We start from the raw sequence: 27847 nt of genomic DNA on the forward strand, positions 1-27847 counted from the left end.
TTGGATATATGTGTTCATTGCACTTTCTTTCTTTAATTATAATTTCTAAAGTTTTTCCACAAACCTGCAGATGTCAGTATTCTATCCCTAACACATAGAGCAATGTCCAAAAACAATTTAAGTGATTTAAGTGATTCTTTCTTTAAAAATTTTTTTCCATGAGCCAATTTATGGCCTAGTTAAGTAATTATGCAGTAAATAGGTAAAAAAAAACGTCCAAATTTCCACAAAAACACAGCATAAATGTATAGTTGAGAAGTAAATAAAAAATATGATGTAGTTTTCCATATAAAAATTGTATTTCCTTATTTGCAATCGCTCTTTAAAACTAAAAACGTTATCCTTTTTGAACACGGATTAAGGGTTATGACACGAATGAAAGCAAAACTCGTCTGTGTGAAATAATCTCAGTCCATGATCAATGCAGACGTTTTTCCAAACACATGACAAACGAACGTACTTTAAGCAAGATAACCCTCAAGAAAAGGAACATCAACACGTTTTGTCCTTTTTTTTTCCATTGCAATGTTCTTTATTATCTTTTCCAGTTTCAAATGTGAAAAGAGGCATTAATTTCTCTCAATTAAATACTTAAAGCAAAAAAAAAGCAAAAAAAGAAAAAGAAATATTTACATAATTTCATTAAACTATAAATCAATAACTAGAGGAGGATAATTGTACAAGCCGGGTGGTTAAACCGCAAAGAAGAAAAAAAATTAAATACATGAAAACAAAAGCCAAAAATTAATACATGGCATTAAAGTTAGCATTTTTATTATTGAAAAACAAACAAAAAACCATCAAAACCAAAAAGAAAACATGTATTTACAAGGCGCTCCTGAAATGCATCTCCACTCCAAGGAGCTGAAAGGCATGTAGTTTTCGTACTCATTCTCTCTCTCTTTTTTTTTTTTTTTAGTTTTCTCCTCTTAAACACTTTAAAGAGTTTATTTCTATATATATTTTCAAGTCGTAATAGTGATTTATTTTGTAAAGTCCACTACAGGTGCGAAGAAGAGCACATCCACACGAGCTCCTCGTCACCCTCAAGTCTCTGCCTTCCTCAAATTATTATTATCATTTTTTTTGTTTTTAAGTTTGAATGATTTCTCCATTAAGTGTGTAAGGGAACCGTACGTCAGGTCAGGCCGGCAGAAGCGTCTCGATGGCCAACAGCAGCAGCAGCAAGAAGGTCAAAGTTTAATGTTTCATCGCCCAGAGCTGCAAAGAAACAACTGAAAACCGCAGCTCTGAAACAGGTGATGCCATTTGCATTTTTAATTAGATTTTCTGTCATAAAAAACATAGAAAAAGAGCTCAAATCACTCCACTAGAACTAAACAAAATCCCAAATTGAGGGAAAAAACCCAATCCTCCTCCGTTACGGCAACACGCACACGATCAGCCGGTCCACGCGAAACTAGATCACAAATATAAAGGGATTCAAAACGGAAAATAGAACTCTGAGCAGCTTTCTGTCACCAGGAAGTGACATCATAAACAAACGATTCAATGAAGTGATGTCATCAACGTCCGTCTCCATGGCAGCAGGAGCGAGAAACGGGAAAGTAGCAATTCTAACGGCTAAAACTGCAGCGAGCAGATAAGGCTTGTCATCCTCTAATACTTTTCTTTATCGCTTTATTTCGTTTCAGTTCAACGGCATTTTTCTTGCGCAAACGAAAAGACAAAAAAACAAAACAAAAAATGTTGAAAATCTCCCAAATGTTTTTTTTTTTTTTTTCTTCCTCAAATCTATTTTGTGTTTTTTTCCATCAATCCATCTCTGTAGTGGGTGTGGCCAAAGACCTAGCTGTTGTCTGATTCGTCCTCGGCTTCACGCAGCCAGGTAAAGAAGGCGGTGACGGATTTGAGGGCGACGCCCTTTCCTTGTTGTTCGGCGGGATCTTTGCTCGACTCCCACCTGTAAAATCCCTCCTCTTTTATGACGTCCTCGTCATACAACACGTCGAAGAACATCCGCAGCAGATCTGCAGAGAGAAAGAGGCCGGTGTTACTGATAAACCAGGAGAGCGCTGGATATATGACTGCTTTATGGCATCAGGGCTGGAACGTGCAAACATTTTAAAATGTTTTTAATGTCGCGCACATACGTAGAGAGAGAGAGAGATAGATAGATAGATTATATATATATATATATATATATATATATATAGAGAGAGAGAGAGAGAGAGAGAGAGAGAGAGAGAGAGAGAGAGAGAGAGAGAAGAGACGTGTGTGTGTGTGTGTGTTTCCCTACTGTCCACCACAGTGTGAGTGTGTGTATCTCAAATGTTCTAATTTGTTACACTGTTTATTTAAATTGAAGTTATGTTATTATTCTATTATTTTGATGTTTTTATTATTATTCTATGCATTCCAAGCTTTGGCACTATTGTATTATTTACAGTCATGCCAATAAAGCAATTTTTGAATTTGAATTTAGATATATATATATATATATATAGAGAGAGAGATAGAGAGAGAGACTTTTGACTTTTTAAAGCAATTTATTCCATCATTAATTTTTTTTTTTTACATCTAAAAAACATACGTTTTTATCAAAACATTACCATTTAAAAAAGAGATCTTAAAAGAAAAAGAGAAAAATTAAACTTTTGTTTACACACCATTTCTTCTCAAACATTAGGAGATTACAACGCATTTTATTAAATTCATATTCTAATCTTACCCTGGATTCAACCAAGGCCTTGAATAGATTAACCATATTAACTTTTTGTCCTTTCATTTCAATTCTATAAGCTTTCCAAATGGCTAATTTTGCTTGACCAACCAAAAAATTAGAAAAAGTACAGATTTCCCACTTATCGCGAGAATACTTACAACCAAAAATAAACACTGTTTTTGAAAAAAATATTCCTAAACTGCTCAAAATTCTATCCAAAACATTAAAAAGTGGAGATAATTTACAACATTCACAGAAAACATGAAATAGAGAGAGAGAGAGAGATAGATAGAGAGAGAGAGCTCGAACACCGAATTGATTCCTCTTTCGTGTTTTCTTGCTCTTGAACGGACACATACGCACATAATTATGTCTAAATACACGTCTCGGCAAGTATTCTCTCAGTTATGTCATTAGTGTTATGTCAAAAGTTGAGAAAAATCTGGATGTTTGCCAGTTTTTTCGGCCCGTGCATTCGGTGTTAAAGTGACAGCAGCCTAATATTCCTGCTGTTGTCTGTGTCATTAATGTTAATAAAACAACACAATAAAGCTTTAAGAAAGATAAAACTAGTGAAAAAATAGTGTTATTTTACATTTAGGCTTAATTATTACTTTCTGTACCTGAATACTGTTTGACTTTGTAACTTAGTTTTCATCTCTGCTTGTACTTTGTGTATTTGTTCTTATTTTATTACTGACTGTTCACTTGTTTTTAATAATGTGTGAACTTTATCAGTTAGGCTAGTAATTTATGTAGTATCAAAGAACTTCAAGTGAGCTTTAAGTAATAAATGAAAAGCAAACCCAATATATATACACATTTTTTTTTTTTTTTTGCTGATCCGAAAAATTATCCGATCCGTGGCTCAAAAACGGTAAATGACCCGAATCGTGATTTTGTGATCCGTTCCACCACTAACTGACATAGGAACACACTTTTGACACACTTACTTGGCGGCTGCTCCATTTGTACCATCAGACCCTGTAAGGCGTACAGCGCCTGCAGCTCTTTCTGCTCATCTTTAATGTAGCGCTGCAGCAGCTTGGCCCTCTGGGTAATTTCTTTAGCGTTAACTTTATATGGATTCTCACCTTGACAATGACAGGATGAAAACAAAATTAAACCCAACGTCACATGATTCATCAGTGATATGATTCATCAGTGATATTACTATAAAGAAAAATAGTTGGCGAAAAGCGACAATCATAAGCAAATTTTGGAGATAATATTATTGATCTGCCTGCATTTTATATATATATATATATATATATATATATATAAAAATTAACTAAATTAATATCTTTTTTACAACAAAAATGAACTATCACTGAACTTACTTAAGCTGGACTGTGACACCATTTTCTTCTAGAAACAAACTTTGTTGCATTATTTTCCTGTTATCTCAGTAAAGTTGCTTTAAAACAATCTGTATTCAAAGCGCTTTATAAATAAAGGTGAGTTGACTGAGATAGTGGAAACTTGGCTTATTGTACATAATTAAATCCTGATGTATAAAATCAACATTATTTCCCATTGAATATTCAGCTTCACAATATGTGAATTAAACATGTTTTGAGTGTTATTTTGAAAGGAGAGGGAAAAAAGTGACTTACAGATGATGGCAGACTGGCAGACTGCGGTCATCATCGCTCGGACGAACATGTTAGATGCTGTTTGCTGCTCGTCCAGATTGGCCTGCACAGAGGGACAGGTCAAAGGTCATCGAGTGACAAACACAGCTGCAAAAGCTGAACAGAATAGCTATAATTCATCTCTAACTGAGTTGTGCCATCATATTTGCAGCTGTAAAATACTGCTTCTAAAGGTACATGGAGATGGGAAAAATTAAATTTCAATGCTTTTGTATTTGCTTGCAAATTGTTTGCTCGCAAAAGTTTCTCGGAAGAGCGCAAAAGTTTCTCGGAAGAGCGCAAACGTTTCTTGGAAGAGCGTAAAAGTTTCTCGGAAGAGCGCAAAAGTTTCTTGGAAGAGCAGAAGTTTCTCGGAAGAGCGCAAAAGTTTCTCGGAAGAGAGTAAAAGTTTCTCGGAAGAGCACAAACGTTTCTCGGAAGAGCATAAAAGTTTCTCGGAAGAGCGCAAACTTTTCTCGGAAGAGCGTAAAAGTTTCTCGGAAGAGCGCAAACTTTTCTCGGAAGAGCGTAAAAGTTTCTCGGAAGAGCGCAAAAGTTTCTTGGAAGAGCAGAAGTTTCCCGGAAGAGCACAAAAGTTTCTCGGAAGAGAGTAAAAGTTTCTCGGAAGAGCACAAACGTTTCTCGGAAGAGCGTAAAAGTTTCTCGGAAGAGCGCAAACGTTTCTTGGAAGAGCATAAAAGTTTCTCGGAAGAGCGTAAAAGTTTCTCGGAAGAGCGTAAAAGTTTCTCGGAAGAGTGCAAAAGTTTCTTGGAAGAGCAGAAGTTTCTCGGAAGAGCGCAAAAGTTTCTCGGAAGAGAGTAAAAGTTTCTCGGAAGAGCGCAAACGTTTCTCGGAAGAGTGTAAAAGTTTCTCGGAAGAGCGCAAACGTTTCTTGGAAGAGCATAAAAGTTTCTCGGAAGAGCGTAAAAGTTTCTCGGAAGAGCGTAAAAGTTTCTCGGAAGAGCAGAAGTTTCTCGGAAGAGCGCAAAAGTTTCTCGGAAGAGCGTAAAAGTTTCTCGGAAGAGCGCAAACGTTTCTCGGAAGAGTGTAAAAGTTTCTCGGAAGAGCGCAAACGTTTCTTGGAAGAGCATAAAAGTTTCTCGGAAGAATGCAAAAGTTTCTCGGAAGAGCGTAAAAGTTTCTCGGAAGAGCGTAAAAGTTTCTCGGAAGAGCGCAAAAGTTTCTTGGAAGAGCAGAAAAGTTTCTCGGAAGAATGCAAAAGTTTCTTGGAAGAGTAGAAAAGTTTCTCGGAAGAGCAGAAAAGTTTCTTGGAAGAGCAGAAAAGTTTCTCGGAAGAACGCAAAAGTTTCTCGGAAGAGCAGAAAAGTTTCTCGGAAGAGCAGAAAAGTTTCTCGGAAGAATGCAAAAGTTTCTCGGAAGAACACAAAAAGTTTCTCGTAAGAAAGCAAAAGTTTCTCGGAAGAGCGCAAAAATTTCTCTGAAGAGCGCAAAAGTTTCTCGGAAGAGCAGAAAAGTTTCTTGAAAGAGCGCAAAAGTTTCTCGGAAGAATGCAAAAGTTTCTCGGAAGAGCGTAAAAGTTTCTCGGAAGAGCGCAAACGTTTCTCGGAAGAGCGTAAAAGTTTCTCGGAAGAGCGCAAAAGTTTCTCGGAAGAGCGCAAACGTTTCTCGGAAGAGCGTAAAAGTTTCTCGGAAGAGCGCAAACGTTTCTCGGAAGAGCGTAAAAGTTTCTCGGATGAGCGCAAACGTTTCTCGGAAGAGCGCAAAAGTTTCTCGGAAGAGCGCAAAAGTTTCTTGGAAGAGCAGAAAAGTTTCTCGGAAGAGCAGAAAAGTTTCTCGGAAGAGCAGAAAAGTTTCTTGGAAGAGCAGAAAAGTTTCTCGGAAGAGCAGAAAAGTTTCTCGGAAGAGCGCAAAAGTTTCTTGGAAGAGCAGAAAAGTTTATCGGAAGAGCAGAAAAGTTTCTCGGAAGAGCAGAAAAGTTTCTTGGAAGAGCAGAAAAGTTTCTCGGAAGAACGCAAAAGTTTCTCGGAAGAACACAAAAAGTTTCTCGTAAGAAAGCAAAAGTTTCTCGGAAGAGCGCAAAAGTTTCTCGGAAGAGCAGAAAAGTTTCTTGAAAGAGCGCAAAAGTTTCTCGGAAGAGCAGAAAAGTTTCTCGGAAGAACGCAAAAGTTTCTCGGAAGAGCGCAAAAGTTTTTTGAAAGAGCGCAAAAGTTTCTCGGAAGAGCGCAAAAGTTTCTTGAAAGAGCGCAAAAGTTTCTCAGAAGAACGCAAAAGTTTCTCGGAAGAGCGCAAAAGTTTCTCGGAAGAGTGCAAAAGTTTCTCGGAAGAGCGCAAAAGTTTCTCGGAAGAACGCAAAAGTTTCTCGGAAGAGCGCCAAAGTTTCTCGGAAGAGCGCAAAAGTTTCTCGGAAGAGTGCAAAAGTTTCTCGGAAGAGCGTAAAAGTTTCTCGGAAGAGCGCAAAAGTTTCTCGGAAAAACGCAAAAGTTTCTCGGAAGAACGCAAACGTTTTTTCGGAAGAACGCAAACGTTTCTCGGAAGAACTTTATTTCGATAGTCCACTTTAGACATTCTACTAACTATAAGTAACTTTGCAGCTACATGTCAATAAACTGTCAGAGTATTAGTAGACTGTCTGCTTAATTTCTGATTTCTAATATCGCTTTATTTTGATGCTTCCCCACAGAGATTATACTGACTATAAGTAACTTGGCAACTACAAGTCAACTTACTCTAACCCGAACCCCAACACCTAACCATAACCTAACAGTCTATTGCTACTCTAATGAGAGTTAGTTGACATGTAGCTGCTAAGTTACTTATTGTTAGTAGAAAGTGGACTATTGAAATAAAGTGTAACGGTCGCCCTTTTAGCGTTAGGAAGACTGAATGTTATTTTCACAGAGGCAGATTCACTAGCACTGTCTGTGTTCTAAAGGATGTTCTGGATTCTCTTACACACACACACACACACACCTCCAGCCAGTCAAAGATCCTCTGGTTGTCTGCTTTCTCCTGCAGGAGTCGCTCCAGTTCTCTGATGATGTCTTCTGGACTCAGAGATGATTTACTACTCTTCTGGTCACACTCCTCACCTAGAGTGAACTCCACTCCCTACACACACACACACAGATTATATAGGGGATTAATAAACATATAGTTTATGTTTAAGAAGAGTAACTATAATTCCAGATCGCTACAGTTGCGGTCAATTAATTCACCTTTTCGGTGACAAACTTATTGACGTCCTCGTCTTCAGGCAGGAGGTCTTTCCAGCCGAGTCCCGCATCCCTCCACATCGCTCCCACTTTCTTATGACTCTAAAACAGGAAACAGTTCCGAACGACACTTTCAGGACACAAGCGCTGCTGAAATCACTTCCTATTCCCTATATAGCGCACTATCCATTGAGTGTCAACCATGTAATTCGAATTGTATTCCCTGACTATGACACTCTTTTGTACCCATAATGCACTTTATAGTGTACAGCAGGTATTTAAGTCAAAGTCAAGTTTTTGTAGTGAATAAGTAAGAAATTTAGAAGATGTGCAAGTTTCAGGTAGGACTGCATGATAAAATAAAAATAAAAAGAAGTGATTTTTCAGACAAAATTGTGATTGAAATTTAAAAAGCAATTAAAAAATGTGGCCAATTTGGGCCAAAATGTGTGTGATTGTATATTAGTATGACTATAAAATAACCATACTACTAATAATATAAAAATACATTTATGAATAAAATATAAAAATTATATATTTTATTATAATTATTACTAAACATAAATAGTAAACAAAACAAGAAATACTGCTAATGTAATATTTAACTTTAAAATAAAATGAGTATTTAAAATAATAATATTTTCAGGGCTGTCAAATGATTAATCACGATTAATCATATCCAAAATAAAAGTTTTTTTTACATAATATATGTGGGTGCACTGTGTATAATTATTTTGTATATATATTAATACACACACATGCATGTATATTTAAGAAAAAAATATTTATATATAAAATATTTATATATAATATAAATTATATATAAATCTATATACAGTATATACATGGAAATATTTCTTAAATATATACAAGCATGTGTGTGTATTTATATATATAAAGTAATTATACACAGTGCACCCACATATATTATGTAAAAAAAACTTTTATTTTGGATGTGATTAATCACGATTAATCATTTGACAGCCCTAAATATTTTACAACTATAAAATTACTAAACTAATATTAACGTCGGTTTTAATTAGTTTTCAAATAAATATTGTTTCAAAACAATATTTATTATTTTTATTATGATTATTCTTAAACAAAATTAGTCAAAAAAATATTAAATATTGAAAATGTAATATTCCACTTTAAAATAAAATAAAGTATTTAAGTATTTAAATAATCGTATTTTATAGTACAACTGTAAAAGTGACAAAACAAATATTTATTTGTCTTAATTTCATTTTTAAACGTTTAACAATCAAGCTATTTTAATTTTGGTGGAAAACTAAAGGGAAGCTTCTCTTTTGTTTAAAGGAGATTCTCATTTAAATCGATCGCAACCTTTACTAAGCAATATCACTCGTTTTTTCTTCAATGAATCTCGCAGCCAAAGCGTTAGGACGTTAACTAATCAATTTACACAAACATCCTACCATTCCTTTACAGAGCAGGTTGAGTATTTCCACCAGAAAATCTCCAGCTTTCCCAAGAGGCACCAGTGGTTTCGACACCTCCCTACAAATACAGCACAGGGGTCAGAGGTCAACAGGACCATTCGCCATTCCAAGCTCCAAAAGATTAAAGCTGCAGTGTGTGATTATAGCGGCATCTAGCGGTGAGGTTGTGAATCGCACCCAACAGAAGTTACGGTGGCCGACAGGAAGTGATGTCGTCGTCTGAGACAGCAGAGAGTTAAGCAATGAGCTTTCTTTACAAAGACAAAGTAAGAAATAAGGTTTACTTGATTATTGAATATTATTGTGATTGTTCATCATTGTGTCAGTGTTTTATTGGCTGGCTTTAGCTACAGCTTCTCTGCACGAAGAACAACACCGTGACGAAACGCGTGTGTCCGCTCAGGGCCACCGTAGAAACATGTGGATGTAAGGAGACCCACGGTGTGTGTGTGTGTAGAGAGAAATGCTCATTCTCAGCTGATTAAAACATAACGCTTCATTAAGTAAGCTCGTTATACACCACTGAAAACACAGTTATGTGTATGATATTGCATTTCTGTCAACAGATCCTCCTAAATATTACACACTGCACCTTTAAAATCTTATTGTCAATTTGATTCATTTATTTGATTTTTGTAGGCTTCACCAGCAGGGATATTCTTGGCATCAGTGTAAAGTGGTTTGCAGGCTCACCTGAAGAGCGGCCCCATGGGTATTCCTCCCTCATGAAGTATAGGGCAGATTAATTCAGCCAGATATAGCCAGATATGAGGAATATCAATCGCCATATCCTCCGCAACCTCCAACACCTCCAACAGCCTGACACGATTATTGGGCAAGGCAAGTTTATTTATATAGCACATTTCATACACAATGGTAATTCAAAGTGCTTTACTACGGAAGCGTATTGCATTCACTTGAGGAAAAAAAATCTACTGTTTTTCTGAATTAGCGAGTTAATTATCTCAGAATTACGAGATGATTTTCCATGGGAAAAAAAGTTTTTGTTCTGTTTTTCTGAATTAACGAGTTAATTATCTCAGAATTACGAGATAATTTTTTATGGGAAAAAAAGTTTTTGCTCTGTTTTTCTGAATTAACGAGTTAATTATCTCAGAATTACGAGATCATTTTTAAATGGAAAAAAGTTTTTGCTCTGTTTTTCTGAATTAACGAGTTAATTATCTCAGAAATACAAGATCATTTTTAAATGGAAAAAAAGTTTTTGCTCTGTTTTTCTGAATTAACGAGTTAATTATCTCAGAATTACGAGATCATTTTTAAATGGAAAAAAGTTTTTGCTCTGTTTTTCTGAATTAACGAGTTAATTATCTCAGAAATACAAGATCATTTTTAAATGGAAAAAAAGTTTTTGCTCTGTTTTTCTGAATTAACGAGTTAATTATCTCAGAATTACGAGATCATTTTTAAATGGAAAAAAGTTTTTGCTCTGTTTTTTCTGAATTAATGACTTTGTTTTTATGAATTAATGAGTTACTCATAATTTTGAGATAATTAAGTCATTAATTCAGAAAAACAGCAAAAAAAAAAATTTTCCAAGAAAAATGTATCTCATAATTCTGAGATAATTAACTCGTTAATTCAGAAAAACAGAGCAAAAACTTTATTTTCATGAAAAATCATCTCGTAATTCTGAGATAATTAACTCGTTAATTCAGAAAAACAGAGCAAAAACTTTTTTCCATTTAAAAATGATCTCGTAATTCTGAGATAATTAACTCGTTAATTCAGAAAAACAGAGCAAAAACTTTATTTTCATGAAAAATCATCTCGTAATTCTGAGATAATTAACTCGTTAATTCAGAAAAACAGAGCAAAAACTTTTTTCCATTTAAAAATGTATCTCATAATTCTGAGATAATTAACTCGTTAATTCAGAAAAACAGAGCAAAAACTTTATTTTCATGAAAAATCATCTCGTAATTCTGAGATAATTAAAGAGTTAATTCAGAAAAACAGTAGATTTTTTTCTTCAAGTGAATGCAATACGCTTCCGTACTTTACAAAGAAGAAATTAGGATTATATTATTTTTTTCAGCATATTCTGTTATAAATGCGAATACATTTTCTGTAAATTCTAATAGAATATGCAGAAATTCTATTCTATTATTAATCCTTTATATTATCAGGTCAAGTCACCTTCATTTATACAGCGCTTTTAACAATATAGATTGTATTAAAGCAGCTTTACAGTGATAACTGTGTTGTTTTATTCAGTGCTTTATAAATAAATTTGAATTCGAATTTGAATAACAGGAGATTACAGTAACACATTGTTTAGGCTTTACAGCAGCTCTAGAATAAAGTTATTGTCCAGCTAAAGTTAGTTTTTGATTGATTCACTTCCATAGCAAAGATCATTAGTTATTAAGTTAACAGAAAAGATTGAATGTGTTCTGGCTTAAATTCACTTGGCTATAAAGATAGTCTCACCCTTTGTAGTATTGTTGTGTAGATAGTGTTTGTGTTTTGACCAGCTGGTGAAACAGTAAGCCCAAGTGCTCTCTAGCGAGGGCGCTGCGCTCCAGCGTCGACTCGATTCCTGTCCGCACGAACACAGACAGCAGAGACGCACAGTCCAGCTCAATGACACACTGCAGCGCCTCCTTCAGGACAGGAGGAAGAACAACACCGTGAGCTATTAACAGCCAAGGCAACGCAACACACACTGGTGGCACGAGGTGTGTAAGTGTGTGTACCGTCAGGTCATTGATGTGCAGGTACTCCTCTATGATGGCGGTCGATTTCTTCTCCAGTTCCTCCTCTGTCAGGGCCGGTTTGGAGGAAACCGGTGGAGGAGTGGGAACAGTTTCTCTCTTTACTGTAAAAAATAAACATACAACAAATCCTATTAAAAAAAAAAGAGCTTCCATATCAGTTTGTGTTTTGTTGCATCTGCATTTAAAGTAATTGTTTAACTTTACAGGAACAAGTAACTCCAAAGTCAATATTATTGCAATAATAGAAAATAATAATACTGTAATTGTGCAAATTAAAGTTTGCATTTAGACTAAAACCAAAAGATATATATATATAAACATTTTAATATTTCAATCAACTTCTAAATATCATTATTATGGTCCTACTCCAATTTGATGTTGAAATGTAAACATTTATAACTGGTGGCTGTGATAAAATGACAGATTTATTCAAACATTTTAAATAATTAAGACACGTTAAAATAATTTAATAGAATATGCAGAAATTTCATTGCATCACTAGTAATAATAATAATAATATTACAATATTAATAGTAATATATTAATAGTTAACATTTTGCAATAAGGTTCCAATTGCTAATTAACTAACAATGATTTTTTTATTTACTTAATTTCAATATTTACTAATACATCATTAAATCAAAAGTTGTATCTGTTAATATTACTTAATAAACATGAACTAAAAATAAACGGGTGTATTTTTATTAACTAGCATGACAAAAGATTGAAAACAAATGTATTGCTCATTGTTAGTTAATCCATAAACCGATTTTAACAAATGGGAGCTTATTTTGAAGTATTACCAGCAAATAATAATATTAATATTGTAATTATAATAATTCAAATTTAGGGCTGGATATTGCTACTGACATCTTGATAAGATTCACAAGCTCTCAAATCTATTTGGTTCATCATGACTAGTAGGAAAAATCAATAGGGGTGTCACAATATATCGCAATACAAAAATGCAACAATATGTATCGTGTATAGTTCACCCAAAGTGAAAACTACTGTGTGTGAAAAACAAGCTTACAGAGTTTTAGTGTCAGTACGACATTAAACTACTATATATGAAGAGTTTGGTTCCAAAACGCGATAAACGGCATTTAAAAAAAAAATAGTTACTGCAAAAATCAGTATTGTATCTGGTTGGTATTGAAAAGTCAATGTAAAATGCGATATCCGCCGTGTTATTCTGTCATGTTTTCTCCCTTTCTTTCCAAACCGCGAAAAACGCCAGTCTCCCTTCTCTGCGATATATCCGCTCTCAACCAATCACAACGCACCATTCCACGCAATGTAAACAGTAACGGCAGCGCCTTAAATACACCCGGCTTCCTAGTTTTTCTTATCTATTTTGTACTTTTCGATCAACAAACAAACAAAAAAATTAGTAATTTTGACGGCATTGATGAACCTGTGGTTGTTTCTGCGGTGGGTGAGAAACGTAAGGCATCGAAATCGAATCATTTACGTGAGGAGATTAAGAAGATGAGGCACTCGGGAGGAGGACAAATGTTTTCAATCTTCTTTACAGTTCTTAAAAAAATATTAAACTAATAAACTTACGTTGTTGTGTATTTTCAACAGTTTCAATATGAAAAAAAAAAACTTTTATATTGATTCAATGGATTAATTGTATTTTAATTTTTTTTTTTTTTAATGGATTTATTGCATTTTGGGGGGGAAAAATAATCCGTTTTTATAATAAATCTTTGAAAATCAAAACCTGGATTTTTTTTGTTTTTTGTTATTATGACCTACAAATGCTATGTGAAAGTTTGAAACAGAAAATAGTGGTTTTCATCTTTCCACTTTCTTGGTAAAGAAAACACATTTTTACTCAAATTAATCTAAATGGATTTATTGCGTTTTGGAACCAAACTCTTCATATAATGTTGAATAATGCAATGGGGGAATGTTTTATGTTACCAGTAAAAAGTGGCCTATATTATTTTAAATATATCTAGTCAGTGAAAGAGTGCAAGGATAAAATAATTCTGTTGAATAATCATGAATATTTGTATTCATTCCAAGCCTATTTATTTACAACCACAATGTAATACCAAATTTTTGTTGACCTTTTATCATGTCTTGGAGTATCGCAAAAATATCGTATCGCGAGTTCAGTATCGTGATATGTATCAAATCGTGACATGAGGGTATCGTTACACCCCTAAAAATCAATATTCAATATTTTTTACCTAGTTCTTCTAAAAAGACACTATTAAATAATCCATAAAATGACCTCAATGTAAGCTAAAACAGAAACCAAACTACACAATCAAATGAAAATGACAAGTTGTCCAGTTCATCATACCATTCTCGCGGCTGCCGCGCTCTCTCTCGCGCTCGTCCGTCATGCTGGAGACGCGGCGCACCATTTCAGCGGGGCGCTGTTCTCGTTCTCGACTCCTCTCTTTCTCGCGGCTGAAACTCCGCTTGCCAACGGCGGGGCGATTCCGGTCCAGCCGGTCTGATCCGCGGTCATCACGCCGGTCATAGCGGTCGCCGCCCCGGTCCATGCGCTCATCACGCCGGTCGAAGCGATCACTGCGTTCCCGACTGGAACTATTCCTGAGACATAAAGGGATAAACTCATAAGTGGAAGTATATAATTAAGATCCTTCCCCCAAGATTACTGTTATAAACATGAGCCTCATATGAAAGCCAAAGAGGGAGCTGCTGCTGTAAAGTGTTTAAAGTAATATTTTCAGTATTATATCTCAGATCATTATCTAGTCTCGTGTATAACTCCATTTAGCTAAGGCTGCAAAACCAACTCCCTGTTACAAATATAGTAGAACTATCACTTCCACCCCTAAAGATCGCTTTATTTAGGGGGGGGTTCAGGATTTTGGACATCGGGCCTCATTTCCAAGTCATCCGGTCGTTCCAGTTGCATAGTTCGCCGGTACTAGGCTAGCGCGAGTCAACGGTAACTGCTAGCCTGCCATTAAAAACAGTTTTACCCACTCCACAGTTCACCAAAAGCAAATAAACTATAACGCCAGACTATCGATCTAAATGTCTGTTGAGAGAATAATGTTAGAAATCAAACTACCCTTGCATCTCAATGATCGCAATACATTTACAGGAACTAGTTTCTCAGCAGCGGCGGGATTTTACTTGGCTCCGGTTAGTAGTGCTGCGCCGAAAAGTAAACACAGAACCGAAGCGCACTACAGTCGGAACTACCTGTACTACCTCTCTCTCTCACTACCTCTCTCTCTCACTACCTCTCTCTCTCTCTACCTCTTCTCTACCTCTCTCTCTCGCTACCTCTCTCTCTCGCTACCTCTCTCTCTCTCTCTCTCTCTCTCTCTCTCTCTCTCTCTCTCTCTCTCTCACTACCTCTCTCTCTCACTACCTCTCTCTCTCTCTACCTCTTTCTCTCGCTACCTCTCTCTCTCTACCTCTCTCTCTCACTACCTCTCTCTCTCTACCTCTTCTCTACCTCTCTCTCGCTACCTCTCTCTCTCTACCTCTTCTCTACCTCTCTCTCTCACTACCTCTTCTCTACCTCTCTCTCACTACCTCTCTCTACCTCTCTCTCTCTCACTACCTCTCTCACTACCTCTTCTCTACCTCTCTCTCTCTCACTACCTCTCTCTACCTCTCTCTCACTACCTCTCTCTCTCTCTACCTCTCTCTCTCTCACTACCTCTCTCTCTCTCACTACCTCTCTCTACCTCTCTCTAGCTCTCTCTCTCTCTCACTACCTCTCTCTACCTCTCTCTCTCTCACTACCTCTCTACCTCTCTCTCTCACTACCTCTCTCTAGCTCTCTCTCTCTCTACCTCTCTCTCTCACTACCTCTCTCGGTTGCCTAGGTTACTACATATCACTCCGCCGCTGCTGTAGACTGTGCTAATAAATACAGGGAACAAAGTATAACTATTGCAATGCGATGAAAGGGTAGTTTGATTTCTAACATTATTCTCTCAACAGACATTTACATCGATAGTCTGGCGTTATAGTTTATTTGCTTTTGGTGTACTGTGGAGTGGGTAAAACTGTTTTTAATGGCAGGCTAGCAGTTACCGTTGACTCGCGCTAGCCTAGCACCGGCGAACTATGCAACTGGAACGACTGGATGAAATTTTTATCCACTGATAAATAACACTAAGGCTAACTTGGAAATGAGGCCCGATGTCCAAAATCCTGAACCCCCCTTTAATAATATTCCTGATCAGTTTCATCTCCCCAGAATACCAGATAGCTTAGAAGAACTCGATTTTGCAAAAGCAACTATTGACTCTCTTTTCCAGCACTTTAGACACGGTTGCTCCCTTGGGCTCAAAGAATATTAAGGAAAATAGTCAGACACTGTGGTATAATGAGCACACACGGGCCCTCAAGAGAGCAGCCCGAAAAAATGAGCAGACGAGCAGCTGGAAGAAAACAAAACTAGAGGTATTTCGCATTCCGTGGAAGGAAAGTGCTATTGCATACAGAAAGGCCTTAAACACTGCTAGATCTGCTTAATTATTCACTATCTTAGAAGAGAACAAAAACAGCACTAGAGATTTATTTAATACAGTGGCTAAATTAACAAGAAATAAAGCTTCAACTTCAGATGTTTCCAAACAGCACAGACTTTATGAATTTCTTTACTTGGAAGATTTATACTATTAGAGAGAAAAATATAACCATGCAACCGTCCACTACAGTATTGCATCAGATGTCATGCTATAGACCCCGTGAGGATCAATTCCATTCATTTGTTGCTATAGGAGAGGAAGAATAGCTTAAACTTGCTAATATGTCAATCAACAGCATGTATGTTAGACCCTATACCGACTAAACTAGAGAAAGAGATGCTTCCAGAGGTCATAGATCCTCTTCTTAACATCATTAATTCATCTTTATCATTAGGATACACACTGAAAACTTATAAAGCAGGCTAGTATTAAACCTCCCCTAATTAAAAAAACACAACTTCATCCTAGAGAACAAGTTAATTACAGACCAATCTCAAATCTTCCTTTTCTGTCAAAAATACTAGAAAAGGCGGTATCTTCACAACTATGTTCCTTTTAGAAAGAAATTAAATTTGTGAGGATTTCCAGTCAGGAGAGTCATTAGAATTACAAATGATTTGCTCTTATCATCCGATCGTGGTTGTATCTCTCTATTAGTGTTACTCGATCTTAGTGCTGCATTTGATACTATCGACCACAACGTTCTTTTGAATATACTCAAATTATATTGGAATTAGTGGAATCGCATTGGCATTATTTAAATCGTACTTATCTGACTGGTCTCAATTAGCAGTAGTAAACGAAGAGATGTCATACCGATCACAAGTTCAGTATGGAGTCCCACAAGGCTCAGTGCTAGGACCGTTGCTGTTCACTCTGTACATATTACCCTCACACACACACACACACACACACACACACACACACACACACACACACACACACACACCGTACATGCTACCCTTAAAGGGTTCGTTCACCCAAAAATGAAAATGATGTCATTAATGACTCACCCTCATGCCAGGTGAGTCATTAATGACAGACCGGAAGACAATACAATGCTGAATAAAGTCCTAGTTTTAGATATTTTTGGACCAAAATGTATTTTCGATGCTTCAACACACTCTAACTAACCCACTGATGTCACATGGACTACTTTGATGATGTCTTTATTTCCTTTCTGGACAAGGACAGTATACCGGACATACATTTTCAAGGGAGGGACAGAAAGCTCTCGGACTAAATCTAAAATATCTTAAACTGTGTCCCGAAGATGAACGGAGGTCTTACGGGCTTGGGACGACATGAGGGAGAGTCATTAATGACATCATTTTCATTTTTGGGTGAACTAACCCTTTAAGAGATATCATTAGGAAGCATGCCGTTAGTTTTCACTGTTACACTGATGATACACAGCTCTATATTTATTCGCACCCTGACGAAACATACCAATTCATAAAATTAACGGTGTGCATAGTTGATATAAAAATGAGTAATTTCCTACTTAATTCTGAAAAAACAGGTTTTAATTATTGGACCAAAAATCTCTAATAACCTAGAATACTGTCTAACACTTGATGGATGCACTGTCAAGTCTTCGTCGTCGGTTAGGAACCTGGGTGTGTGTGTGCTCTTTGATGGCAATCTATTATTTGAAAGTCATGTTTCTAACATCTGTGAAAACGCATTTTAAAAATATATCTAAATTACGACATCTCAATGACAAAAGCAGTATGACCATATTAGCCCGGTTCTGTCAACACTGCATTGGCTCTCTATTAAACATCACATATATTTTAAAATCTTGCTAATTACATACAAAGCACTAAATGGTTTAGCTCCCCAGTACTTGAGCGAGCTCTTAACGCATTATAGTCCTTCACGTCTATTGCGATCTCAAAATTCTGGCCAGTTGATAATACCTAGAATATCTAAATCGACAGCAGGCGGGAGATCCTTTTCCTATTTAGCACCAAAACTCTGGAATAATCTTCCTACCATTGTCCGGGAAGCAGACACACTCTGTCAGTTCAAATCTAAACTAAAAACACATCTCTTTGGCCTAGCATACACATATAACATCACATTTCTATAATTCACATCCGCAAAAATTAGGTCAACCGGAACCGGGAACACTTCCTATAACACCCGATGTACTTGTTGCCTCGTAAGAAGAATGACATCTACGCTAATATTAGTCTCTCTGTTTATCCCGAGGTTACCGTAGACAGCTGTATTCGGTCCGTATCCAGATCAGATGGTGGACCTGCATCTAGACACGACCACAACGCATCCCTGTCAACTAGACAATCCCCTGAAGACCTCGTCGATGCGACAGCCATCGCCACAGATCCTTAGCAAAGACCTATGACCAGCCTCGCCGTGATGAATCCGATCTTCAAGCAAAAGGAACTGGATGAAATATTTGAATGCTACATATCCATAATCTGATTCTGACTTGTGCAGGGTTTTTCCTGCATTAAATTTTTTGGGCGGTCGCCAAAGTGAAATTTCGTCCCGCTAAAGCCTTATTTGATCAGTTATTGTGATTGACAGGGCGCATGTCCCCAATGACGTGTCCGATTCGCGACCTAATGACTCATTTGAACCGATTCATTTTAATGAATGGTTAAAACAACTGATCTGTCCAACACTGAACTCACGAGACGTCTAAATCGGGGTATAACAAATCGGTAACATTTTACAATAAGATTCGATTAGATAACATTAGTTAACATGAACTAATAAACAACTACACTTCTACAGCATTTATTAAGCTTTGCTAATGTTAATTTCACCATTTACTAATACATTATTAAAATCAAAAGTTGTATTTGTTAACATTAGTTAAAGCACTGTGAAGTAACGAACAAACAATGAACAGCTGTATTTTTATTAACTCAGATTAACAAAGATTAATAAATACAGTAAATGTATTGCTCACTGTTAGTTCATGTTAGCTAGCCTAATACATTAACTAATCAAACCTTATAGTGAAGCGTTACCAACAAATAATTTACTCAGACGCCTTTGAAATGAAAACGTAAGTGCGCATACCCCACTCAGAAAGAGTTGTTAGCAACATTTAGCCTTAAATATCTACAGTATTTTCAGGTTATTTAGCCTATATTACAATGTGTAGAAAAATCAATCATTTATTTTAGACTGGAGTGAGATAAAATCAGAAAAAGGCGCAAGTTGTTGTTAGCGAGCTGCTAATTTCATTCAGTTGTTGGCTATCCCATAGATATCCATAATAAAGGCTAGATGTCTCGTCCGCACTGCAGGCCAATGGAGGTGGACGTCCGCACCTGGCGGCCATCTTGTCACAGGCAGCTCGCTCACTCCTAACATTGTGTTTTAATGGTGCGTGTACTTTTTAAATAACCATAACTTGCTCAATTTTCTACCGATTTTCAAACGGTTTGGTTTGTTATAAACGTCAGAGATGTAGTTATGACACTGCACACTTATGAACAATAAGTGTATAAATAAATAATCATCGAGAATTATAGCCACGTTAATAACGTTTGTGAGAAACCAAACCGTTTGTAAATCCGTCAAGATTTCAGCGAGATGAGAGTATTTGTGTTCGTGCTGATCGCTCATCTTACATCAGAGCCCGCCAGAAAGCTTGCCTGTGACAAGATGGCCGCCGGTGATGACGATAGAGACTCCGCCGTAAGACATCTAGCCTTTATTATGGATATCTATGGGCTATCCACCTTATTCCTACGCCTCATTTTGACAGATTATAAATTGTATTTATCTGTGAGAACAAACCTGGAAAGAGACGTGAGGATTTGAGGAGAATAACGAGAGATTCAGTGGATTATTAATGGAATATCGTGAATTAAATTCGGGAGAACAGACCACAGATGTGCCGTATATGTTGTCCTTTTTCATACTTTTACAGCGGATTGCAAAGAAAAAAAAAGAAAATCATCATGAGGAAAAGATACAGCGACTGAAAAGAGCTCTTGCCGTATTCTTGATATAACATCATGTTAAAATACCAAGTATAACGTTATTCTCATGATGTCTGAAAATAAACCATGAAGGGAAATTGACGGATCAGCTTTATTTGTAGGGCAACCTTATGATTGGAAATGATTCGTTTCAGCCTTTTTGAATGGAAGTTCCCCAAACCGGAAGTGCCGCCCATAATTCAAAACGCAGTAAGCTCGTCAGGAATAAGGTGGATATGGTAGAAAATTAGGGTTAGTTAAAATAAACATTTTAATGCTACTTTAATATCGATATGGTTATATATCAAAATAATTATCAGGTCTAGCAAAGAAGGATTATATCTAAATTCAGTGGTAAAATCACAGCTTTTTTTGACTGCAAAAAAGAGTGACTGACCCTTGACCCAGGAAAAACCTGATTGTGATACAGCCTGAATCAAAATCACACAGTGTTCATTTGTTGGCCAGAGAACTAGTCCCCTGACTTTCTCCTCCCTTCAGTCCTTCCAGAAAAACGCAGAGTTTTTTTGTGATTGTTGCGGGCAAAGACCCTTGATTACGCGGCCCGTTTTCTTAAAGGTGCCCTAGAATGTTTTTTTTTTAATTATTTTATAATGTTTCCTGGATTACCCTTATAATGTTAGTATGTTTTTTAGATAAAAATAATCATAATTTAGAAATAAATGGCATTTTTCCTAGCCTGCTTTTAGCCTCTGATTTGAACACTCTGTTTGAAGGGGCGTGTCTGCTGTGGGATTCAGTGTAACCGCGGCCACTGCTGTGATTGGCTGTGGGATTCAGTGTAACCGCGGCCACTGCTGTGATTGGCTGACATGCTTGCATATGAAATAGCTAGTACGCATTACATGTGAAACTCTCTCCCGAATACTTTTACTACTGCTATTATACGTTTTTACTATAACAGCTATCGAGATTAACGAATCGTGAGATGTTTTTAAAGTATTTAGATCTATTCCCATCACATAAAATGTTGCCGTGATGAGCATTGAGCAGATGACAGTGTGTTGATCGCGAGACTGAAGATCTTATCATTGCAAAGCAGTTTCTGCACTCTCTCTGCTTTCACCAATGCAAACACGATGATGTAAATACAGTAAGAGCTTCGTTGTGCAGTAACGTGCGTCATTGATTTCATAACGAGTTTGGCAAGTGTCCAGATAAACTCGCGCTGTGTGGAAAGATTGTTCTTTGATCGCTTTCTGTATATAATTTGTTCACAATTTAAATACGATTATTTTCATCCTACTAAAAGAAACGATGTGAAGCTGATATTTTAGTCACTGGCTTGACTTACTGATGCATAAACAGTATTGAACGATTTTGAGAGAAAGATTACCTGTCTGAACTTGAACAATTACACATCAGAAAGTGTTGCTTGGTAGCTCGATCCGAGGCCAGCTCTGTATTGGCCCAAGTTGAGGAAACAGTCGGTGAAATGTTTGGAAATTTCCAGAGAAAATAAAATTAACCCATTGTTTCTTCAGAGGCTCAGATGAAGGAACTAAAAAATACTTTTGTTTTCATGTGTACATCCACACTGAGCAACTGCCATGCTTCGGCTGCGCAGTTCCGCCTGGCATTGAGGGCTGGCATTATGCAAATATTTGGAGGCGTACATATTAATGATCCCGACTATTGCGTCACAGTCGGTATTGTGTGAAGAACCGACCGTTTTTCAGGGGTGTTTTTCATAAACGTGAATTAAATGAGAACGCGAAAACAGTCCAGTTTGAGATTCACTCTATGTCATGTCCATTCAGTTCAATTCAATTCAATTCAAATTTATTTGTATAGCGCTTTTCACAATACATATTGTTTCAAAGCAGCTTTACAGAAAGTGCATTTCAGAAATGTACATAAAAGAATATAGTTAGTTAATCATCATGTATTAATTTAGGGCATAACATATCGCCGGCGTCGAGTCGTCTTTTCACAGGCGTCGAGTCGTCTTGCACTGAACTCTTGTTATTTGACTATACCAAGGTAAATTCAATTTTGAATTATAGGTCACCTTTAAAAAATGCGAAGGAATATGCGGGATATTTATGCAATTTTATTAGATGAAATTGTGGGAACATGCAAAAACTGCGGTTTGATGAAAAAGAGAAAATTCCCCAACACCCTGTTCTCACTAGGCTCCTACCTTAATGTAAAGAGTCCTTTCTTATGACTTCCTATGATAAGCAAGCGTATACATCACAGAAAGTGCTGGAATATTTCAGTTCTCATCTTGTTTTATTTCAGACTGTAACGAGTGGAAATAAGGCGTGGCCCCTTTAAGAGCTGCGCTCCGTGTTGAACTGTCTGCCGTGTTATATTGTATACGCGCCTCGAACACCACATGTGTGCGGGTAATCTCTGTTTGATGCTACTTCTGTTATCTTCTTTTGTTTATTAAGTAACGATGTGGACGGTAGAACGTGTGACAGACAGTTATATGAGTTCGGTTTGGGAATAAAGTGCGAGTTGTCTCCGTGAGTCTGTCGGGCCTCTGCCATAACTTCAGCTGTGAGCTATCCCTATTTTTCTTCCCGACACAACTGATGAAATGAACTAATTTAATAATTGATGATGTTTCCAATGGAACTGAATCAACACTGAACTGACTTGGACAATGACACTGTTTTCTTTTAGTTCGCAATCATTGTTATCACTGTAAACCTGCTTTGAAACAATCTGTATTGTAAAAAGCGCTATATAAATAAAGGTGACTTTTCATTACTCATCACTCCAGTCTTCAGTGTCACATGATCCTTCAGAAATCAGTATAATATGATGATTTGCTGCTCAAGAAACATTTCTCGGTAACACTATTTAACAGTGTCTGTGACACGTTACATGTACATGCTATAGTAATAACAGTAAATCATGCATAATTACATGCTAAACCAAACCCTACATCAAGTACATGCTGTTAATTAATATCACATGTATAATTAACAAGTATTAATGACCAGTGGTGGAGAGTGACAAAGTACATTTTTCAAGCATCTGTACTATATCAGAATATTGATATTTCAGGAAACTTTTACTTCACTACATTCCAAAGCATAATATCATATTTTTTACTCCACTATATTCCATAAAAAACATGTAGGGCGTCTGAGGGGCATTTACATGACACACACAGAAAACTTTGTGTGTTTTGGCCGTTCATTTACACACCAACTGCGTTTTGGGGCCTGAAAACACAACCTTTTGAACACTGGTTTCAAAGGGGAAGTTTTTGAAAACGACACCATTATTATAATCAAAAATACAAATTCTGTCTATAGGCGCCAAAGTGACATCGCCAACTACTGGCCTGGAGGACTACAGCGGTTTCAGATGTTTTCTGTGTGAACGGGGATCGTTTTGACAACGTTATCGTCTGTATGCGAAAAACGTTTCCGTTTTAGTACATTGGTTCATAAATCGCATTGACAGTATTTTTATACTATTTTATACTATACTAAGCCATTATAGCCACATATTTACACACATTTTGCTTTTCCTCATTTTTTAAATTATTATATAGTATATTATTTCACTTGTTTGCACACTTGTACTATAGGTAAGTTATTTTAGTATACTATAAGTTTATTGTTTTTAGTGTGTGGTGTATGGTATAAAAAAAAAAAAAAAAAAAAGTTAGCTAATTTTCTAATCAATACATAGTATATAGTTATAGATAGTTTGCAGTAATCTCTCTTATTAGTTCTGACTGAGTCTGACTAGTGCTGGCTAAATAATACAAATCAAGTACTTTCACCGTAGAGAAATTGAAAATGAGTACTATTTAAGTAATATTTTAATAGGGTATCAGTGCTTTTACTTAGTCCACCACTGAAAGGACACCTTACAATAAAGTGTAACCCCTTTCTGATTATTATCAGTTTAAAACAGTTGTGCTGCTTCATATTATTGTGGAGCATTTAATTGGAAATATAAGTCGTTAGTTGCATCTCAAATCTCTTTACTGTCACTTTCGATCAATTTAATGAGTCCTTGATGAATAAACAGTATTAATTTCTTTCAAAAAAATAAACATTTCAGGATACAAAATTAAAATTTGTGAGATATAGTCACAATAACAATGACCTTGTTACTCTAAGTAAAAAAATGAGTTTTGAACCCATTTCTTAACTATAAAATAGTGGAAAAGGGTTTCTAAAACGTGATTTTTTGAACAGTTGAAAAACCCTAAAGCTCTATCTGATTTGCTAATATTAAAATCTTTCTCAAAGATATTAAAATGAGCAATATGCATAAAACAAGCATAAGCAATAATTCCAGTTGAAATCTTATATCCAACAAGAATATAGTAAAATAAAAAAATGCTACATCTAGTAAAAACACTACAAATAAAAATGAGTATTTGGTGTTATATTACAAGAGTATGTTGTTAAATTCGTATAAACACCAATATTTCGATATGGTGTGTGAGCAACACCTCGTGCACTGCATGACATGATGATAAGCTGACCTGTGAGGAACCCTCCTGTCCGAGTCCCCGCCGCCGGATGAGGAAGAGGAGGACGGCTGCTGAAGAGCAGAGAAGCGATTCAAAGTGCTGGGGCGACCAGAGTCCTGAGCTGTAGACGACAGATGACAGTTACATTACGGCTGGAAACTAGCGCTGCACGATTAACCGCAATTTACATGTAATCGCACTTAAATCGAGTCGGGTTAACGCAAAGGCTGTGATTGTATTTTATGTGCAGCTTGTCAGTGAAGCACGGCTCTGTAAACGCGGCTCCGTCTGAAAGCACTGCGAGTTTGAGTCACTTATAACGTGCGTTTGAAAAAGCAACACGTACGCGGCAAACATCTTTCCAAACATGAGAAGCATTTATGAAGCTCTTGTCCAACGAAAGACATTTAATAACATGCTTTTACTCCAAACTCACTTCATAAGCACAGCTGAGCTCATCCTTCTGTGAGATGATGCGCTTCTCACACTGAATAAGGCAGTCGTGTGTTTATTAGTTATGTTTAATCAAAGCGTTTCACTCTGATTATTCAGAAACAGCGATGGGGTTTCCTGGAATGATGTGTGTTATCGTACTTCTGCGGCGGGTCATATTTGACGTGTGTGTGTGTGAGAAAACGCCCTCTGGTGTTCAGAGAGATATGTGGTGTGTGTGTGTCAAACGCTCTCTGGTGTTCAGAGAGATATGTGGTGTGTGTGTGTGAGACGCCCTCTGGTGTGCAGAGAGATATGTGGTGTGTGTGTGTATCCCTCTGGTGTTCAGAGAGATATGTGGTGTGTGTGTGAGAGACGCCCTCTGGTGTTCAGAGAGATATGTGGTGTGTGTGTGTGAGACGCCCTCTGGTGTTCAGAGAGATATGTGGTGTGTGTGTGAGAGACTCCCTCTGGTGTTCAGATGGATATGTGGTGTGTGTGTGTCAGACGCCCTCTGGTGTTCAGATGGATATGTGGTGTGTGTGTGTCAGACGCCCTCTGGTGTTCAGATGGATATGTGGTGTGTGTGTGTGTGTCAGACGCCCTCTGGTGTTCAGATGGATATGTGGTGTGTGTGTGTGTGTCAGACGCCCTCTGGTGTTCAGATGGATATGTGGTGTGTGTGTGTGTGTCAGACGCCCTCTGGTGTTCAGATGGATATGTGGTGTGTGTGTGTGTGTCAGACGCCCTCTGGTGTTCAGATGGATATGTGGTGTGTGTGTGTGTGTCAGACGCCCTCTGGTGTTCAGATGGATATGTGGTGTGTGTGTGTGTGTGTGTGTGTGTCAGACGCCCTCTGGTGTTCAGATGGATATGTGGTGTGTGTGAGTGTGAGAAAACGCCCTCTGGTGTTCAGATGGATATGTGGTGTGTGTGTGTGTGTGTGTCAGACGCCCTCTGGTGTTCAGATGGATATGTGGTGTGTGTGTGTCAGACGCCCTCTGGTGTTCAGATGGATATGTGGTGTGTGTGAGTGTGAGAAAACGCCCTCTGGTGTTCAGATGGATATGTGGTGTGTGTGTGTGTGTCAGACGCCCTCTGGTGTTCAGATGGATATGTGGTGTGTGTGTGTGTGTCAGACGCCCTCTGGTGTTCAGATGGATATGTGGTGTGTGTGTGTGTGTCAGACGCCCTCTGGTGTTCAGATGGATATGTGGTGTGTGTGTGTGTGTGTGTGTGTGTCAGACGCCCTCTGGTGTTCAGATGGATATGTGGTGTGTGTGAGTGTGAGAAAACGCCCTCTGGTGTTCAGATGGATATGTGGTGTGTGTGTGTGTGTGTCAGACGCCCTCTGGTGTTCAGATGGATATGTGGTGTGTGTGAGTGTGAGAAAACGCCCTCTGGTGTTCAGATGGATATGTGATGTGTGTGTGTCAGACGCCCTCTGGTGTTCAGATGGATATGTGGTGTGTGTGAGTGTGAGAAAACGCCCTCTGGTGTTCAGAGAGATATGTGGTGTGTGTGAGTGTGAGAAAACGCCCTCTGGTGTTCAGAGAGATATGTGGTGTGTGTCAGACGCCCTCTGGTGTTCAGAGAGATATGTGGTGTGTGTGTGTGAGACGCCCTCTGGTGTTCAGATGGATATGTGGTGTGTGTGTGTGAGACGCCCTCTGGTGTTCAGATGGATATGTGGTGTGTGTGTGTGTGTGTGTGTGAGACGCCCTCTGGTGTTCAGATGGATATGTGGTGTGTGTGAGTGTGAGAAAACACCCTCTGGTGCTCAGATGGATATGTGGTGTGTGTGTGTGTCAAACGCCCTCTGGTGTTCAGAGAGATATGCGGTGTGCGTGTGTGTCAGACGCCCTCTGGTGTTCAGATGGATGTGTGTGTGTGTGTGTGTGTGTGTGTGTGTGTGTGTGAAAACACCCTCTGGTGTTCAGATGGATATGTGGTGTGTGTGTGTGTGTGTGTGTGTGTGACGCCCTCTGGTGTTCAGATGGATATGTGGTGTGTGTGTGAGACGCCCTCTGGTGTTCAGAGAAATATGTGGTGTGGTGTGTGTGTTTGTGTGACACGCCCTCTGGTGTTCAGATGGAGCATTTACTACCGATCAGCCTCTGCTCTGACAAACTGCACAAAAAATAATAACAGCCTTTAAAAAAAATCGTGTGCAGTTTTATTGCGATTAATTGTGCAGCCCGACTGGAAACGTGTGTGTAATAAAGTCCTGTGCATTGCAACACACTGACCGCCTTCGCTGGGCTTGGCTCCAGTGCCTCCGCTGCTGCCTTTGCCCCAACTACCCCACGTGCCTTTACCTCCGGGGGCCAGAAGCTGATTATTGAAGTCCAGAGCGCCCGGCTACAACACACACACACACACACACATTACTGTTCAATGCTCATATTGAGTGTTCGTGAGGGAACTGCAAGGGCTTCGTGAGTTGATGAAAAGCTAATAATTAAAAATCACAAACATGTAAAGTTCTAATATTTAAAATACTTAATTTCTTTTATAAAAAAAATAAAAAAAATACAACACTTAAGATACAAATATGAGATTAAAATCTAAAATATATTAAAATATATAAAAAATATATTTTATTTGTTTACCTACATGTCATGTGACCATCAGAGAACCATGAACATGCAAATGTGTATTTAAATAAATATTTTAAACAATACCTTTGAGTTAATGTTTTTAATATTATATAAATTATTTAAAGTTGTAGTTTAAACATTTACAATCTAGAAGTTGAAATAAATTATTTGATTACCTCACTCACCAATTAT

The 27847-nt window shown here is 37.5% G+C and overlaps 1 protein-coding gene across 7 annotated transcripts in view; it reads right to left on the reverse strand.

Annotated features, from left to right (window-relative positions):
* Positions 1–510: 510 nt before the first annotated feature.
* LOC130085656 (eukaryotic translation initiation factor 4 gamma 1-like) overlaps positions 511–27847 on the reverse strand; it is a 94940-nt gene continuing 67603 nt past the window's right edge. For all 7 annotated transcript variants that reach the window (XM_056251548.1, XM_056251546.1, XM_056251547.1 and 4 more), the window contains 12 exons: positions 27305–27416; positions 24636–24744; positions 14018–14274; positions 11677–11798; positions 11411–11583; positions 9650–9775; positions 8933–9014; positions 7497–7595; positions 7252–7389; positions 4303–4384; positions 3640–3780; positions 511–1991 (listed from right to left, as the gene is read on the reverse strand). In XM_056251548.1, coding sequence (XP_056107523.1) covers positions 1810–1991; positions 3640–3780; positions 4303–4384; positions 7252–7389; positions 7497–7595; positions 8933–9014; positions 9650–9775; positions 11411–11583; positions 11677–11798; positions 14018–14274; positions 24636–24744; positions 27305–27416 — 1623 coding nt within the window. In that variant the 3' untranslated portion in view covers positions 511–1809. The remainder of the gene's footprint in view (positions 1992–3639; positions 3781–4302; positions 4385–7251; positions 7390–7496; positions 7596–8932; positions 9015–9649; positions 9776–11410; positions 11584–11676; positions 11799–14017; positions 14275–24635; positions 24745–27304; positions 27417–27847) is intronic.

The sequence above is a fragment of the Rhinichthys klamathensis genome, unplaced genomic scaffold, assembly GCF_029890125.1.
Source record: "Rhinichthys klamathensis goyatoka isolate OS25496 unplaced genomic scaffold, OSU_Roscu_1.1 h1tg000084l_1, whole genome shotgun sequence".
Taxonomy (NCBI): Eukaryota; Metazoa; Chordata; class Actinopteri; order Cypriniformes; family Leuciscidae; genus Rhinichthys; species Rhinichthys klamathensis.